Source organism: Lolium rigidum, chromosome 4, assembly GCF_022539505.1.
Source record: "Lolium rigidum isolate FL_2022 chromosome 4, APGP_CSIRO_Lrig_0.1, whole genome shotgun sequence".
Classification (NCBI taxonomy): Eukaryota; Viridiplantae; Streptophyta; class Magnoliopsida; order Poales; family Poaceae; genus Lolium; species Lolium rigidum.
In genome coordinates this window covers 230521225-230538674 of record NC_061511.1, presented here as the reverse complement: position 1 = coordinate 230538674, position 17450 = coordinate 230521225, and the positions used below count along the sequence as shown (strand labels likewise).

At 43.0% G+C, this 17450-nt stretch overlaps 1 protein-coding gene across 1 annotated transcript in view; it reads left to right on the top strand.

Annotated features, from left to right (window-relative positions):
• LOC124648383 overlaps positions 1 to 17450 on the top strand; it is a 58516-nt gene that overhangs the window by 19233 nt on the left and 21833 nt on the right. The window contains exons 3-5 of the mRNA XM_047188162.1: positions 9209 to 9376; positions 10124 to 10211; positions 12850 to 12936. Coding sequence (XP_047044118.1) covers positions 9209 to 9376; positions 10124 to 10211; positions 12850 to 12936 — 343 coding nt within the window. The remainder of the gene's footprint in view (positions 1 to 9208; positions 9377 to 10123; positions 10212 to 12849; positions 12937 to 17450) is intronic.

Below are 17450 nucleotides of genomic sequence, written 5' to 3'. Positions count from 1 at the left end.
TCGAGGCATTGTTCTTGGACATGTAATCACAACTGAGATTATATTCCTCCCTGTCACGTCCAAGAAACTTCATTCAGGCGTACTTCTCAACTAGCTCCATCTATCAACCCACCCTTACTAACCTATGAGATATATGCACATCCAAATTCCATTGATCATGTGAAATTGTGAATGAGTAATGGACAAAGGTAAGGAAATAAAACCAGCAGGAAAATTACTGTACAAACACGAGTGCTACGGAGTTCATCATCTTGCCGACAGCCATCACCTCGCCTGGCTAGCTAGTCTTACTGTAGATCAGATGAAGTCAAAAAGGTTTTATGGGAGCCCGTATGCAAACAGCCAAACCGTGCTAGGAGCTGGTTGAAAAGAGGCCGTTGTCCACGTACCTGTGGTCGTTTACTGAAATTGGGCAAAGTACTGGAATGGATCCCATCTCATTCCCTAGATTCCCCTCTTCTCTTTTCAAGATGGATATGGTTCCTTTTCTGCAATTGTGTTAGTGTACGTGGTAGTGTTGACCTTCATTTGAATGGATATATGTTTATGTGTAAATCTGGGTATGGGTCCATTCTTATGAAAGTAGACATCGAACACTTTTCCTTTTGTTGACCAAAGTGAATAATGAATATCACCAATCTGGGTATTACCAACCGGGACTAAAGGTTTTCTAGGTTTTTTTGCCTTCCCACGCACCTTCCCCCCCCCCTAGAATTACCAACCGGGACTGAAGTCTTTTGCCCCAGAGGTAGCATGTCGCCACCCCTTTAATTCCGGTTGGTAATACCAACCGGGATTAAAGGGTCCAAACGAACCGGAACTAAAGCCTACGCTGTTTGAACCGGGACTAATGCCCCCCATTGGTCCCGGTTCGTTTTTAAACCGGGACTAAAGCTCCGATAGGCGTTGGACGAAAGACAAGTTTTCTACTAGTGAAATTTAAAATGTAACTGTCAAAAAAATTCAAATTTTTTTGTGGATTTTGACAAGATGCGTGTTTACAATCTTTAGATTTTTCACAGCCAAATTTAAAATACAGAAAGAGTAACAAAAAAGACAAATGATATGTGAATAGTGGCATGTTGTGTTTTTTCTTTATGTGACACTATTCATACTTGATTTCTCATTTTTGTTTTTGTTAGGGTATTTTGAGTTTGGTTATGAAAGTTACAAGCCATGTTGACACGCATCTTGTGAACACCAAAAAAATTGGTTTTGAATTTTTTGACATTTAAAATTTAAAATTTTGAAGAGTGGTATCATGGAATTAAATAAGATGTAGTCTCACTAGATATATTCTCATCTCATGTCCTCTTTGCCAGCTCAACCTAAGTCTAAGTAGACATGGTGCGTTTAACGGTTCACAAGTATGAATTTCACACCCTCGCAAACAAAACTACTCCCTATGTTTCTAAAAAATCTTTCTAACTTTATCTAGATATACAAAACTATATAGACATGTTTTATCTATAGATTCATTCATATCTTAAAAAAGTTACGAAGAGTTTCTAAAAACAGAGGGAGTATGAATTTCACACCCTGCCCTTGTCCGCTGGGCCACGTGCGTAGCAATACGCACAGGCTGCCGGGGCACTCGAGCGCGCGAGCAGCACTCTGACGACCCTTCATCGTATCATTCAGATAGATCTCAAACCTTTGCATCATTGGCATCATCTTTCTTATTTCTTATTTGGTTCTTATCCATGAGTGGATTTAGAGCTTGTATTAATCTCCATGACAAGGTCTAGTTCATCAAAAATGGATTTCATATGCATTCTCTATTGTGTTTTCGATATTGGTGGTTTTACCGGTTTGTATTTAGATAGGTAAAACATGTATTCATTTGTTTCTATCTTACATTGCTGGACCATGATGTTTCTATGCATATTATTGTAGAGCTCGTTGTTGTGATTTCAACAAGCCCAAGATCATCGAAATCGGAGTCCGGATGCAAAAGTTATTGAAGTTTTCATACCGGGATATTTGGATATTTCACTGGAGCGGAAGTTCTGGTCTTCGAGGCCGGTACTACCGGCGGTAGTACCGGTCAAGTTCTGTCCAAGTTCCGGAAATGATGTTTTTGCTCGCAGAAAGTATACCGGGAGCATCCCGGGGGCGCCCTACTTCACCCAGACCGGGAGTTTCGGTAATTACGAGTTTTGTTCATAACAGGCGGATTTCTCTTGCCCTATTGAAGGGGTCTTCTTCCCCAATGTTTCCTATCTCTTGAGCTCGTTTTTGCCCCCCCCCCCCCCCCAATGCTGACCCCTTGAGCTTGATATCTCTCCCTCCAATGAATCTTGCATCTATTTAAGAGAAAAGATAGAGGAGATCTATATCTACATCTTCACCAATCAAATTCCTCTCTTTGTGAGGGGATCCACCTACATCTAGATCTTGGAAAAACTTGGAGTTCTTTGTGTTTCTCCTATTTGTTCTTCCTTTCTTATTCCCCCCATAACTTTTGTAGTTTTGTTGGGTATTCGAGAGAGAAGGATTTGAGCATCTTTGTGATGTTCTTGTCATTGCTTTTAGTGCATCGGTTTGAGCTTTCCACGAAGATTCGTGGTGGTGAAAGCAAGAAGCTTGTTACTCTTGGGTTCTTGGAACCCTAGACGGATTCTAGGCCTTTGTGGTAATTTGTTGGGAGCCTCCAATTAAGTTTTGGATGTGTGCCCCAACATTTGTGTAAGGCCCGGTTTCTAGTCTCTCATGATTGGCTAAAGTTAGCTCATGAGGCTATTATGTTAAAGGTAAGATCTTGTGAGCCTCATGTGGATACTAGCACTACTTCTCAAATGCTATATTGTCATGTGCTAGTCCTATTAATTCATCCACTCATAGTATTGCAAAATCTTGTGATGAATTATATTTTTGCCTTGTTGCTATACTAATGAAGCTACTACTTCCTCTAGTACTTGTGGTGTCACTAACAATGTAGAGAAAATCAAAGAGCTCAAGCTCAAATCTCTTCTTTGAAGAAATACTTGAAAAGGGGGAACCGCCGATCGGAAGTGGGGAGCATGGGGCAAGACAACACGGTATCTCCCGCGCTTCTCCACGCGTGCAACCTTTGCATTAGGGCGTGCAAAATCGAACAACAACGGGACACGCCCGCTGAAATTGCAGATTCGGGCGTTTCTTTAGGGTTTGTCCTGTAAGGGTATTTTACCCTTATCCATTATTTTGGTATCTATGACACCGTGCTAGAGTATTTGGACTAATACATGTCTACAATATGACTTTCAGGTATTAGCCAAAGAGGTATGATGGTGTAGCAATGGAACAAGAAGGCAACGGAGACCCCCCAATTCGACGAAAAATCGGCAAGTTTTTCGAGCACGGCCGGTCCCAGATCCGGTTGGACCGGCCCTGGCACCAGACAGCCCGGTCACCAACCGGACCCAGCACCGGTGCCATCCGGGCATGTTCTAGTAAAGAAGGGCAAGCCCTCCGGTCGGCGTCCGGTCGCCAGCCCGGTTCGGACCGGCTGCTCCGGTCCATGGCCCGGTCGGACCGGGCACCAGACCGGGCGGCCCGGTCTGCAACCGGCCTCTGCGCCTGTGCCATCCGGGCGCCATCCAGTAACCTCAGACGCCTGCCCGGTCAAGTCCCGGTCCCAGCTCCGGTTGGAAACCGGCCGGCCCGGTCTGTGGCCCGGTCTAACCGGGCTGTGGACCGGCCTGTCCGGCGCCAAATCCGGTCGACCGGGTTCCTCGACGAATCTGCTGATGTGGCAAGTGACCAACGGCCGTATTTCGAAGAACACTATAAATAGGCCTTCTCCCACCTCTGAACAGTTAGGCACTACACTACAAGCTGTTCTTGAGCTCTCTCTCTCCTACTCCATTGCTAGAAACACCAAAAGCCTCAGATCTCCCTCCTCCTCCACCCAAACTCAAATCCCTCCGGGGAATCGTTAGAGGAGGACCCGATCTACCGTTCTACCAAGCCAAATCTCATTCCCCCTTGTATTCATTGAGAAGCTTGCTTCCTAGGGTTCCTTGGAAACCCTAGGTGGGCAAGAGGAGTCCGGAAGCATCCGGGCCGTGGATTTGCTCCGGGCAAGATTGTGAAGGTTTGGAGGCTACCTCAAAGTCTACCACAAGTGAGTGAGCTATTCCTTCGTGGGATAGGCTCCGGAGAATAGGGTGAGCCTTCGTGGCGCGGGGAATCCTTCGTGGGACCTCCACTCCTCCAAACGTGACGTACCTTGTTGCAAAGCAAGGGAACACGGGAATACATCCTCGTCTCCGCGTGCTATCGGTTATCTCTAACCGAACTCCTTACTTGTGATTTAATCGCTTCGTGAGAGCCTTCGTGCTCGAGTTAGTTGTATCCTCATATAGGTTGCTTCACCTAGTTTGCATTAGGCTCACCTTTATATTCCGCAAAGCCTAATATTGCAAAGAAAGAATTAAAATCTGTAGAAACCTATTCACCCCCCTCTAGGTTTACCATCTCTATACTTTCAATTGGTATCAGAGCCTGGACTCTTATTAAGGGCTTCACCGCCTTAAGAGTGAGATGGATAAACTATTCGAGGGTCTAGATGAAGACTCTAACCTTTCGGTTAAAGAGATGAAATCTAGATTCTTGGCATATGATGCCGAGAAGAAGAAAAAGGAGGATGAGCTACAAAGCCAAATGGCGGAGATGTCCGCCATGCTTAAGAACTTGACTAGTGGGCCTTCTAGTACGGCTTCGGCCTCACTAGGGAGCTATCACGAAGTCAACCATGACTATCCCAAAAACACTTCACCCATGCCTCATATAAACCATAGTGGGAATGTTCCCCATTTTGATGGAACTCACTTTCCTTTTTGGAAATCTTCTATGGAATCTCATATTCGCAGTTGCAGTGTGGAGTTATGGGAGATCATTGTTCATGGATACCGGGAGCCACAAGATCCCATTCGGTTGACCTCCACCGAATTCTACAACCGTCAACTCAACGCCTCCGCCCGTGACAAGATTAGGAGTGGCATCAACCGCAAGCTCCTTGATCAAGTCAATGACATAGAGTCCGCTAAAGAGTTGTGGGATCGAATCGTAGTACTCCAAGAGGGAACCGATTTGATCCAATCCGCTCTTTATGAGACCGCAAAGCAAGAGGCTCATCAATTCATGATTCGAGAAGGAGAGTCCGTGGCCGATGCTTATGCAAGACTTGGTGCTCTTAGAGTAAGGGTCAATGGACTCGGTGTTGAGAAGTACAATGACGGCTTCGAGATGGATGAAGCATTTATAAAGTCCAAGGTCATTGCTATGATTGCCGTCAAACAAGAAGACACCAATCTTGCACTCAACTTACAAATCATGACAAAGAGTGCCGACCTCAACTCCGATGATCTAGTCTCCTATGTGGCCGCCAATGAAAACATGGACAATGCGGGAAAGAGGCTCATGGCAATGAACCGTGTTGATGAAGCTTCACACAACCATGAAGTGCCACGCAATCTTGCTCTCAAAGCTAGGGCCGATCATGGAGGAGAAGAAGAATATGAATTTGAAGAAGAGGAAGAGATGACCTCAACTAGTGACATTGGTACCGACTTTGCCTTCTTTGCCAAGAAGTACAAGGGAAAGCTTCCAATGCTCTTCAATGACAAGAAGAAGAAGAGAACTTGCTACAAGCTGTGATGAAGATAGCCACTTTGCAAATGAGTGCCCTTATGAGAAAAGGGTAGACAAGCCAAAGTTCATCAAAGGGGTCAAGCCAAGGTTGAAGCCAAACCCAATCAATGATCGATACAAGAAGAACAAGGGAAGGGCTTTTGTTGGAGCCGAGTACTTGTCCGATGAAGAAGAGGAAGATGAGGAGAAGGAGGCCGGAGTGGCCGGTTTGGCTTTCTCTAAGCCCGGGTCACTCTTCACATATGACTACTCCAAGGATTACTCCACGGAGAATGATGTTGGCTTTTCCTTCATGGCAAGAACAACTCAAGACGATGACTCCGATGACTCTCTTCCCTCTACAATCGTTGGCTCTTGTCTAATGGCAAGAGAAACCAAGGTAATGGAACCTCCACCTTCTCTATCTAGTGTTCTTGATGGTGAAAATGAAAATCAAGATGAATTAATTGTGCTTAAGGAACTTTACAATGTTAGATGCACCCTTCGTGGTGAAGCTCTTGTCAAGTTTGATTTCTTGATGGACTCTCTCAAAGAAAAGGATGAGTCCATTGAGGAATTAGAATATCAATTGAATGAAAAGGAACGGAGATTCAATCTCCTAAGACAAGAGCTAAAAACCGAAAGGTGCATATCTCAAGGCCTTAAGCAACAAATTGAAACTTATGAACTTGATAAAGTTAAGGACCTAGAAACTATTGATAGGGCTCAATCTTTGACTCAAGTGCTCCATACCTCAAAGGAGGAACTTGAAGTTGCTCATGCTTCCCTCACTAGGGATCTTGACCACCTTGAAAGAGCTAACAAGCTTGTAAAGGATGAGCTCAAGAAACTTGGAGAGAACCATGACCTACTCCAAGAAACCTACACAAAAGCACTTGAATCAATGAAGGATCCCATTGTTGTTGAAAAGCATGCTAGTTCCCCTACATCTTTTACTAGTGAGCATGCTAAGCTTGTTGAGGAATATGTTCGTTTACAAGAGGAACTCTCTTTGCATGTTGAAACCAATGCATATCTTGAATTCTTGGTAACTAAATATGGTCTCGACTACCATCCTAATGAATCCTCTTGTGAGCATGCATCTATTCTTGAGGAAAATGTTAGGTTAACAAAGGAACTTGCAAAGTTCACCACCGCCAAGAACAAGATGGGATTGGATGACCTCTTGAGTAAGCAAAGGTCAAACAATCAAAAGTTTGGACTTGGATATGTTCCCAAGTCTCACAAGAAGAAGAGCTACAACAAGGAGAAACCCGCTCAAGATAGGAACAAGAAGGTCACTAATAATGGCAAAGCCTCAAGGGGCAAAGCCACTAGTGGTGACCGCACGGGGCCAAACGATCACTATGCATTATTTGTTGATTATTATGGTGATATCTATGCTAACTATGTTGGCCCTCCTAATGGCTATGCTTATAGAGAGTACTCAATTTGGGTACCAAAAGATATTGTTGCCATTGCAAAGGAACCCATTAATCGATGGGTTCCTAAATCCTCTACTTGATTTTGTAGGGGTATGCCTCCGGTGGTCCAAAATGGGTGTTTGATAGTGGATGCACCAATCATATGACCGGAGGAAGAGGTGTGCTTGATCAATTCATTGAGGATATCAACAAGAAGTCAAGCATCACCTTTGGTGACAACTCAAAGGGAAAGGTACTTGGGTATGGCAAGGTGGCAATCTCTAAGGACTTGTGCCTTGAGACGGTCATGCTTGTTGAATACCTTGGTTATAACTTACTTTCTATATATCATCTTGCCGATGCCGGTTACAATTCATATTTTACTAAGTATTATGTGCAAGTCTTTAGGAGTGACAATCTCAAATTGGTCCTTGTTGGACATGTGGAGAACAACCTTCATGTGGTTGACCTCTCGAAAGAGAGCCCCTCTCCCTCCACATGTCTAATGGCGGCCAAGCATGATGAAGGATGGTTGTGGCATCGCCGCCTTGGTCATGTTAACATGAGAAATCTTAAACAACTCCTAAAGGGTGAGCACATTGTTGGACTAACCGGCATTTCTTTTGAGAAAGATCGTGTATGCGGTGCATGTGTAGCCGGAAAACAACTCAAGAAGAAACATCCTATCAAGAGTATTGTCACCACATCTAGGCCTTTGGAGCTCCTTCATTTGGATCTCTTTGGGCCATCACATTATGATACTCTTGGTGGAAGCAAGTATGGACTTGTCATTGTTGATGATTACTCAAGATACTCTTGGGTCTTTCTCCTTAATTCTAAGGATGAGACACATAGAGAGTTCATCACCTTCGCCAAGAAAGCTCAACGTACATATGAATCCGAGATCAAGGCGATTAGGACCGACAATGGCACCGAGTTCAAGAACTATACTATGCAAGAGTTTGTTGATGATGAGGGCATCAAGCATGAGTTTTCGGCGCCATCACTACAAGAAATATGTTAACTAGTGACCTTCCGACAGTGACCGTGGGTGAAATGGTCAAAGATCTATGACAATTTTGTACCAAATGGCCGTAAGGCATTTAAGAGGGTCAAAACCCTAAATCATTACGACCATTTTATTGCGAAAGGTCTTAATTTATTTACATGAAATGGTCATAGAGAAGATGATACGGTCTACGACCTTATCTCTAGGAGAGTACGACCAATTTAAATGGTCATGCCTGCTAGTTCGTAATGCCTTAAAATGACTTGCTGGCCACCTAAGCAATTTCGCCTACATGTCGTGTCCATGTGTCAACTTATGTTTACGTGTTAGGATAGAACGAGGTTTAAATCTATCGCAGGTGGGACCAACATATTGACATGTTAACCAAGAGATTCAACTTTTTTGAGAAAAAAATAAAAGGTCCAACTACATAGCCTAACTAATTATACTGGGACCTACTTGTACCACATATTGACATGTTGACCAAGAGGTTCAATATGTTTTTTGAGTAAAAAAGAGAGTTAAGTTTTTATCTGCAAATTCAGGATAATCATTTTATCCCGGTTTGTCTTTTAGTTTCCACATGTGTTGCTTCATGTAACTTGGTGTTCAATTAATGAAATATGTGGTTGCTCTCAAAAAAAAAAAAGAGTTCCAATTACACAGCCTAACCAATTATACATGGGACCTACGTGTCACATGGGGCTTTTTCTTTCTGAATTTTTTGGTAGCCCGCCAATCCTACTTGTAGTAGCCTTAGCGAAATTTTTGGCTCCAGTCCTTAGCGAAAATTTTGGTATCCCGCCCACAGCACGCGCTTCTTTTTCCCCCCAAATTTCCCGTGCCTGCTACTAGGAACCTCTTCGGGCCCACATCCGCTACCTTAGACGGAACCAAATCCAGATCGAGCTCTCCCAACTCCCGACCCTCTCCACCACCAAACCCTACCCCGCCGCCACCATAGCGTCGGCCTCCGCCTCGCCCACTTCCTCAAGGTCGCGTCGCCTCCATCTTTTTTGGCTCACCGGAGCGACACCCCTGGCCGGCCTCCGCCTCGCTCGCTTCCTGTAGTTCCTCAACCCCGGCGCCACTACTACTCCGCCGTCTGCAAGGAGGGAGCTAGGTCATCCTCGGCGACCACGTCTTCCACAGCGCGCAGACGCGGTGACCCTCGCCGGCATCCGCCACTCCTCCTTGCTCAAGGTCCCCAACCCCGGCACCTCCCTCTCATTCCCCCCCCTTCGCCGCGGCACCTTCTGCACCAGCGACCCTCGCGTCTCCCGCCTCGACGACGGCTTCCTGAGCTTGCGGCTCAAAGATGGAGAAGGTGGGCCGACGAGGAGTTCTACAACTGCGAGGGCCGCATGTTCAACTACCTCGTCGAGAAGGATCCAGTGAGTTCTCAGCCTGCTCCTGTCCGTTCCTTGCTTCAATGTTTGTGGATTTGATCAGATATCTGTTGATCTGGTATGGTTGTGCTCGATTTGTGCAGGCTAGTTGTCGATCTATTGGTGTTGGCTGGGTGTATATTGATCTGCAGTCTTACTTTATCTGGTGAATGAAACCCAGGTAGTGGAGGAGGTAGAATAACTCTTCTTTGTTTGTGCATTTTGTTTTTCCATGGTATGATTGTATCAAGATCACCCTGCTGTTGGTCTAATCAACATGTGTCCTGACGTTAGTTGTTTTTGGGGTGTCAGAAGTAGACCAATTCACCTGCCACACGGACCTCACCGACATGGTTTGGTCTGTATGTCCTCTTAATTTTCAGTTTAATTGGTGATATGCATCAACTGTGTTGTGCAAGATAAACTAACAATTAATCGCAACTCATATATAAATCTGTATTGCTGTGTTATTTACCTATGTTCAGGATACCTGTAGTCAAATGTGTGACTTGGAAGAGCTTTTCTTGTAGCTGGAAATGCTTGTTAAAGTCCTTTGAACAATTATTTTTGTATTCATTCAAATGTGATGAGGCTTGCGAGGTCTATTTGAGAAATTTGTAATGCCTTTTGTGTTCTTGAGACACTATTGCGCAAGTTCTATAATATAGGACATTAACTGTGTGCAGGGCTGAAACCAAAGATCCGGGAGGAAATACCTGTAGAGGAACAGACTAGACAAGATTTCAATAGGAGCTGCAGAAGCTTGCATGCAAGGTATGCAAACATATAGTTTCTTGAACCACTGGACTGCGGTGTCTGTTGATACTTTATTTCAATAAGTCCCTTCTTGCCATGATGTCGTGTCCAGCAAATTACCATGCTTCTGCACAAAATTTTGCCATTGTTTTATTTCCAACGTATATGCATGTTTTAACTTCCTAAGTTGAAATAGTGTATATGCCCTTTGCGTCATGAATACTTCTGAGAGCTGTAAACTTCTGTAGGGTCCCATCCCATAGATTCATGAATACCTGTAGATATTTGTGCTTTAACTTCCTAAGTTGAAATACACAAATATATATATTTTTTGTGTCTGTACAGCAAATTCTTCCAATGGATATGTATGTTTTAGCTTCCCAAGTTGAAGTACAGCTATATATGTTCTTCGTGGGTTGTGAAACTTATGGGATCAGTAAATTTTTGTAGGGATATGCCTTATATGCTTGTGGTACTCTCTTACAAGAGCTCTAGGCTGAAGCTGAAGAGGCCTGTAATAGGATAGCATCTAATGCTCATCCAGGTTGTTTGAGGGGCACTCTTTCTGACTAATGTTATAAATCTGATTCTGAAATGCTAAAATAATGCTGAATTTCTTTTGCCTCGTGGAACATGAAATAAATATGTGCATATTAAATTTTCGTTACTCATATACAATAGCAACACTCTGCATTGGAACTGTAGATAAGCAAGTCATTCATTATCGTTCTTTGCTGTGTTTGACACACTTGATCAACATGTGTTTATGTTTGTAAACTGTCAAGTAAGTGGACAACATTTTAAGCTGTCCTTATATTAAAATTTACATGAACATCTTGCACTAAGTAAAAACATTACCGTACCCATAGGCATGTGCCCAGCCAGCAAATGATTGAACAGTCTTGTCTCTATTTGGTTGGGAGAGTGTTCTTTCTGAAATTTATACACGAGCAGTACTTAGACTTTTCATTGAACTTATATGACTGGAGATAGGAGCCCTTGAATAACAGAATCATGGCCATATGATAAAAGTCTGAATCAGAAAGGGTAACTCTTGCTGACTTCTTTCGTCTTGTGAAACATGAAATTGGTGAGATGCCTGGCTAATCAAGATTGATTAGAGAAGTGTGTTTTAGCTTTTGAATCTTCTTTTAATAGCATATTAAAATGTTATTTCAGTGAAAAGCTAGACATTGCAAATTTTGTGGAAATACCTGGAGGCGATAAGTTACTCTATTGTTTTTTTGTATACATTTTTAGCGTTTTAGCTTAGTGTCTTTAATAGTCCCGGTTGTCCATGCTGGATTCAAAGTTCACTACTTGCGTCCAGCACACTGGCTCAGTTACCTGTTTACACAATCTTGAGTGTGTTGCCGAATAAATACTTGGTATATCCATAATAAGCCGAGGATGTTCTCAACCATGTAGCTATTCTTTGTATACGTGCCTGCTTTCTGACAACTATTATTTACTTGTAGCAGATCTGCATTCTGCATATGTGTTTCTTTATTTTTGTTACCTATTTCTGTTACCCTCCCATGCTATGCAAAATCTAAAAGTAATTCTGTTATAATATTTGATTGACTCTGGAGTTAGCTTGAATCCGTGCAATTCTTTGCAGATGGAGCCTCACTGGAGTTTTGATGGAACTGCGTTCTGTGCGCTGGACCACCTCACATCGATCTTGTCCACCTCTCTGGCGGCAAGATCGGTGACAGCCACATCTACATGTTCAACAATAAGGTACTTTTCCTTGTTTCGCTCTCTGGATGCAGAAACATCAGGTATCACTAGTGTTTGCAAGCGTACTATCTAGTTAGATGATAGAAGCCTGAAGCCCCCTAGCTATGTAGCTAAGGTTACTAGCTATCTGATACATGTCCAGGGATGATTACTAGCTTAGCCTAGCAATGCAAGTTCCTTGTTGAAGCATTACTTTTGGACCTATGAAGCAGTAGATAACCTGGAACATGATTCCCCAAGTTCACCACAGGCGTTGTTGTTTTAGGAGCAGTTTTTTCATCCTTTTTTTGGTAGAAACCTGAAGCATTCGGTAAACAGACCACACGAAAATGCAATGGCGTGATATGTTATAACATGTTTTTTTGCTTTTCCTGAAGAGTAATAATTGTGACTACGTGATGCTGTTAACTCCCTTTCTGTACTCAAGCTAGGAAATATTCCTGGAAATAAATCTCACTTTTGCATGACATGTAGGTTATTGTTGTTTATTACCAAAACCAATACTTCTCCCTGGCAATATTTTATTCAAAACAGTTGTCCCTAGTATTTCAGTCAAAATTCAGAATACCACCCTCTACAAGGATCGGCATCCCAAACCTCTCTCTCGTTTGGTTTCCATTATAATTGTTTGTTGTGTCATACTACTCGAAATAATTAAAGGAAACAACATTTACTACCGAACAATTAATTTTCCTTTGTCATTATACTCGGTATGTTGGGAGCTTCAACTTTATGTCTCTAGGACTTGGTTGAATATATGATGTTACTTTATGATCAACTGCCGTACATGTTTCTAGCTATTTTAGAGATTTGCGTGCAGGATCATCATAATATAGGTTAAATAGTTTTCGGAATTTATTTTGTTATACGGATGTGCTAGTCTCATTGGTCCGTGTCGTTTTCTGTTGTATAGGCTCTCGGTGAAGAAGAGCAAGGCCGTGAGGGACCCCAACAAGCCGAAGCGTCTCCTCACCTCCCTGAGCTCCTTCGTAGTCTTCATGTAAGTCCCCAGATCCGCGCCCTGTTTCCAGATTTGTTTTGGACCTGTGGAGTGCACCTCAATCTGAGGGTTGTTTTGTAGCATAACTAATATAGTTAAGACTGCAACATGGTTCATGTCTCTTATCGTGCTGACATTTGGTGGATACATGCAGGAGTTGTCCAAACGGAAAAGCATCCCACTTGGTGGAAGTCGTCTGAAGAAGGAAACCTGCACCAACCAAATATTTCTATCTCATTAGAGGTGCTTTTATTTTGGTAGCACCGTCCAATCTGGAGTAGTTTACTTAAAGAATCTCTGAAGAAATCGTCTGGTCGAATTGTTTGGCCTCCAACTAAAGTATTGTAGCTAGCTATGGCTTGACATTTGTTATATTTTGAAAGCTGGATTTGTGATGTGAACTCTGTACTACTGTTATCTGAAGTATTACTCGTTAACGAATGTAAATAATTTCATGTGACATGTCGATTCTGAGTAAATTATCTGCTGTTAATATTGTCGAAACGTGGGAAAATAATATCTGGTTGGTGGTGGCTGTGAAAAAAATTAAAACTGACAAGTGGGATGCACGACTGGCCCAAAACAATATGGCCGAAAATAAAAAAGTGAAAGCAAGTAAAAAGGTCCAGGCCTACATAATAGAGAAGGCCAATATCTTGAGCGTGGCCCATGTAGCTGACCAAAAAATGTCAGGCTAAAATATAAATAGGCTGAATTGATGGGCTTGGCCCATGTAAATGACCCCATTGGACTGGGCTGAATTTAGTTTAGGACCTGCCACGTAGGATTGGCCACGTTGGATCTGACGTGGACATGCCAGATTGCCAATGACTAAAAATTTGGTCGTAGAATCCGCGACCATCAATTTTGGTCATAACCGTCTAAGACCATTCAAAAATATTGGTCGTTGTGATCCGTTAGTGACGCTCAACTGTCGACCAACTGTTTTTGGTCACAGCAAAGTCATAAATGACATACAATGACCATCTATCGACCAATACGGAGGGTCGCAAGTTAGCATATTTGTTGTAGTGCATACACCCCTCAACAAAATGGTGTTGTTGAAAGGAAGAACCGGACTATCATTGAGATGGCAAGAACCATGTTGAGTGAATTCAACTCACCCCACAATTTTTGGGGAGAAGCCATCTCTACGGCCGTCCACTACTCCAACCGGCTCTTCCTCCGTCCCCTCCACAACAAAACTCCATACGAGCTTCTTACCGGTAACAAGCCTAATGTCACATATATTCGTGTCTTTGGATGCAAATGTCTTGTTAAGAACAACAAAGGAAAGCTCGGTAAATTTGAAACTAGAACTATAGAGGGCATATTTGTTGGTTATGCGGAGAACTCTCACGCCTATAGGTACTACAACCGGTCCACTCGGGACTATTGAAGTATCTTGTGACGTGGTGTTCTTGGAGGATAATGGCTCCCAAGTGGAGCAAGTTGTTCCATGTGTTGCGAGTAATGATGATGATCCATCTAATGCCATCAAGCATATGGGCATTGGACACATTCGGCCCATGGAAGTTCATGATGATGACCAAGATGATGGAATAGAAGTATCAAGCACGGCTCAAGTGGAGCCTAGCTCAACTCAAGCCGAACCATCAAGTGCAACTCAAGAACCATCCTCCACTCAAGATGAGTCACATTCCGAAGAACAAGAAGAAAGTCCTCATTCCACGGAGCAAGACCATGATGATGATCAAGAAACATCTTCAACTCATGATCAAGCTCAAGTGATCCCTCATGTTCAAGCACTAGCAAGAGATGAATTCATTGATCATGAAGGAACCATTCGGAAGATCAAGGCCGCCACAAGGGCAAGTGACATGAAAGTAGATCAAGTCCTTGGTAGCATCTCAAGAGGAGTGGTAACTCGTAGACACCATGCATTACTTATCACTTATTGTCAACACCATGCTTTTGTGTCTAGTTTTGAACCACTCAAGGTACATGAAGCCTTGGTTGATCCGGATTGGGTAATTGCTATGCAAGAAGAATTGGAGTGTTTCACTCGTAATGAAGTATGGTCTCTAGTTGAGAGACCCAAGGATCATCGCATCAATGTTATTGGGACCAAATGGGTATTCAAGAACAAGCAAGATGAGAATGGCATTGTCATACGAAACAAAGCAAGGTTAGTGGCGCAAGGGTTTTCCCAAATAGAAGGTATGGACTTTGAGGATACCTTTGCGCCGGTAGCCCGTCTTGAAGCTATTCGTCTTTTGCTTGCATTTGCATCTTTCCACAATTTCAAACTATTTCAAATGGATGTGAAAAGTGCATTTTTGAATGGTCCTCTAAAAGAAACCGCATATGTGGCTCAACCCCGGGTTTCGAAGACCCATGCCGACCCAACCACGTGTATTTACTCCATAAGGCACTATACGGTCTCAAGCAAGCTCCACGTGCTTGGTATGAGTTCCTTAGGGATTTCTTACTACATGATGGGTTTTGCATGGGTACGGTCGATTCCACCCTTTTCACCAAGCGGGTTAAAGGGGGTGGCTTATTTATATGTCAAATATATGTTGATGATATTATCTTTGGTGGAACTAACCCCAATCATAACAAAGCTTTTGAGCTATTGATGACTAGGAAATTTGAGATGTCCATGATGGGAGAGTTGAAGTTCTTCCTAGGCTTCCAAGTGAGGCAACTTGCAAAAGGCACCTTCATCTCTCAAGAAAAGTATGTGAAGGACATGCTCAAGAAATTCAACATGACCAATGCAAGCCCAATGAAGACACCCATGCCCGTAAAGGGGCAACTTGGCTCATGTGACGGTGAGAAGGATGTGGACATAAAGGTATACCGCTCCATGATAGGATCCTTGCTCTACCTTTGTGCCTCTAGGCCGGATATCATGCTAAGTGTAGGGATGTGTGCTCGTTTTCAATCCGCTCCCAAGGAGAGCCATTTAATGGCGGTCAAACGGATTCTAAGATACCTTGTTCTCACTCCTACTCTCGGGCTATGGTATCCAAAGAGGTCAACCTTTGAACTCATACATATCCGCGGCATCTTGTTGCACTCAATTGTTATGGATGAAGCAAACCTTGAAAGACTATGGTGTGTCTCTTGGTACGGTGCCTCTTCTTTGTGACAATGAAAGTGCGATTAAGATCGCCAATAACCCGGTTCAACATTGTCGCACCAAACATATTGACATTCGCCATCACTTCCTACGTGATCATGTTGCCAATAAGGATATTGATCTCACTCATGTGGGAACAACCTACCAATTGGCGGATATTTTCACTAAGCCTTTGGATGAAGCCCGCTTTGTTAACTTGAGAGGAGAACTTGGTATTCTTGATCCTAAAAACTTGGATTTATTAACTTCTTGCACTATATTCTTGCATTTATCTTGCTATCTAGCTTAGAGGCATAGCACATATGGGGATAGTCATCCTACCATGTCTTGGTAAGATGCATACCTATGTGTGCAACATAAATAGACCCAATGTCATTATATGGACCCAAGCATGTCTCTTCGAGGTCTCATGACATTTGCGCTTTCACATACGGGGAGTAATCCCCCGCCCCTCATTGAGCCTTCATTACAACTTGATTTGACTATATAAGGCCAAATGATCTTATTGCAAAAATCATTTCAAAATGACTTATGATTCTTGATATATATATACTTCGAATCATACCCATTGTCGCTATTTATATCTTGTTTGGATTTCATTCCAATGGGTATGCCTAGAGAACTTTGTGTTTCCAACCCCATGTCTATGCTCATCTCATCATCATCTATCTATCTATATGTACATGTCATCATCTGAGCACTGATGTCTACGGGTGCTTCTATTCTTGTAGACAGTGTTGGGCCTCCAAAAGCAGAGGTTTGTAGAACAGCAGCAAGTTTCCCTTAAGTGGATCACCCAAGGTTTATCGATCTCAGGGAGGAAGAGGTCAAAGATATCCCTCTCATGCAACCCCTGCAACCACAAAGCAAGAAGTCTCTTGTGTCCCCAACACACCTAATAGGTGCACTAGTTCGGTGAAGAGATAGTGAAATACGAGTGGTATAAATAAGTATGAGCACCGGCAACGGCACCGTGAAAAGTGCTTTGCCCGGAGACGAGTAAACAAGCGGTAGTAACGCGGCAGTAGTAACGCATGATAAAACGATGAAACAAGCAGCGATAGCAGTATTTAGGAACAAGCTAGGCCTAGGGATTAGACTTTCACTAGTGGACACTCTCAAGTTTGATCACATAACAGAATAGATAAATGCATACTCTACACTCTCTTGTTGGATGATGAACACATTGCGTAGGATTACACGAACCCTCAATGCCGGAGTTAACAAGCTCCACAATTCAATGTTCATATTTAAATAACCTTAGAGTGCATGAAAGATCAACACGACTAAACCAAGTACTAACACGAGCATGCACACCTGTCACCTTCACACTATGTAGGAGGAATAAATCACATCAATACCATCATAGCAATAGTTAACTTCATAATCTACAAGAGATCATAAT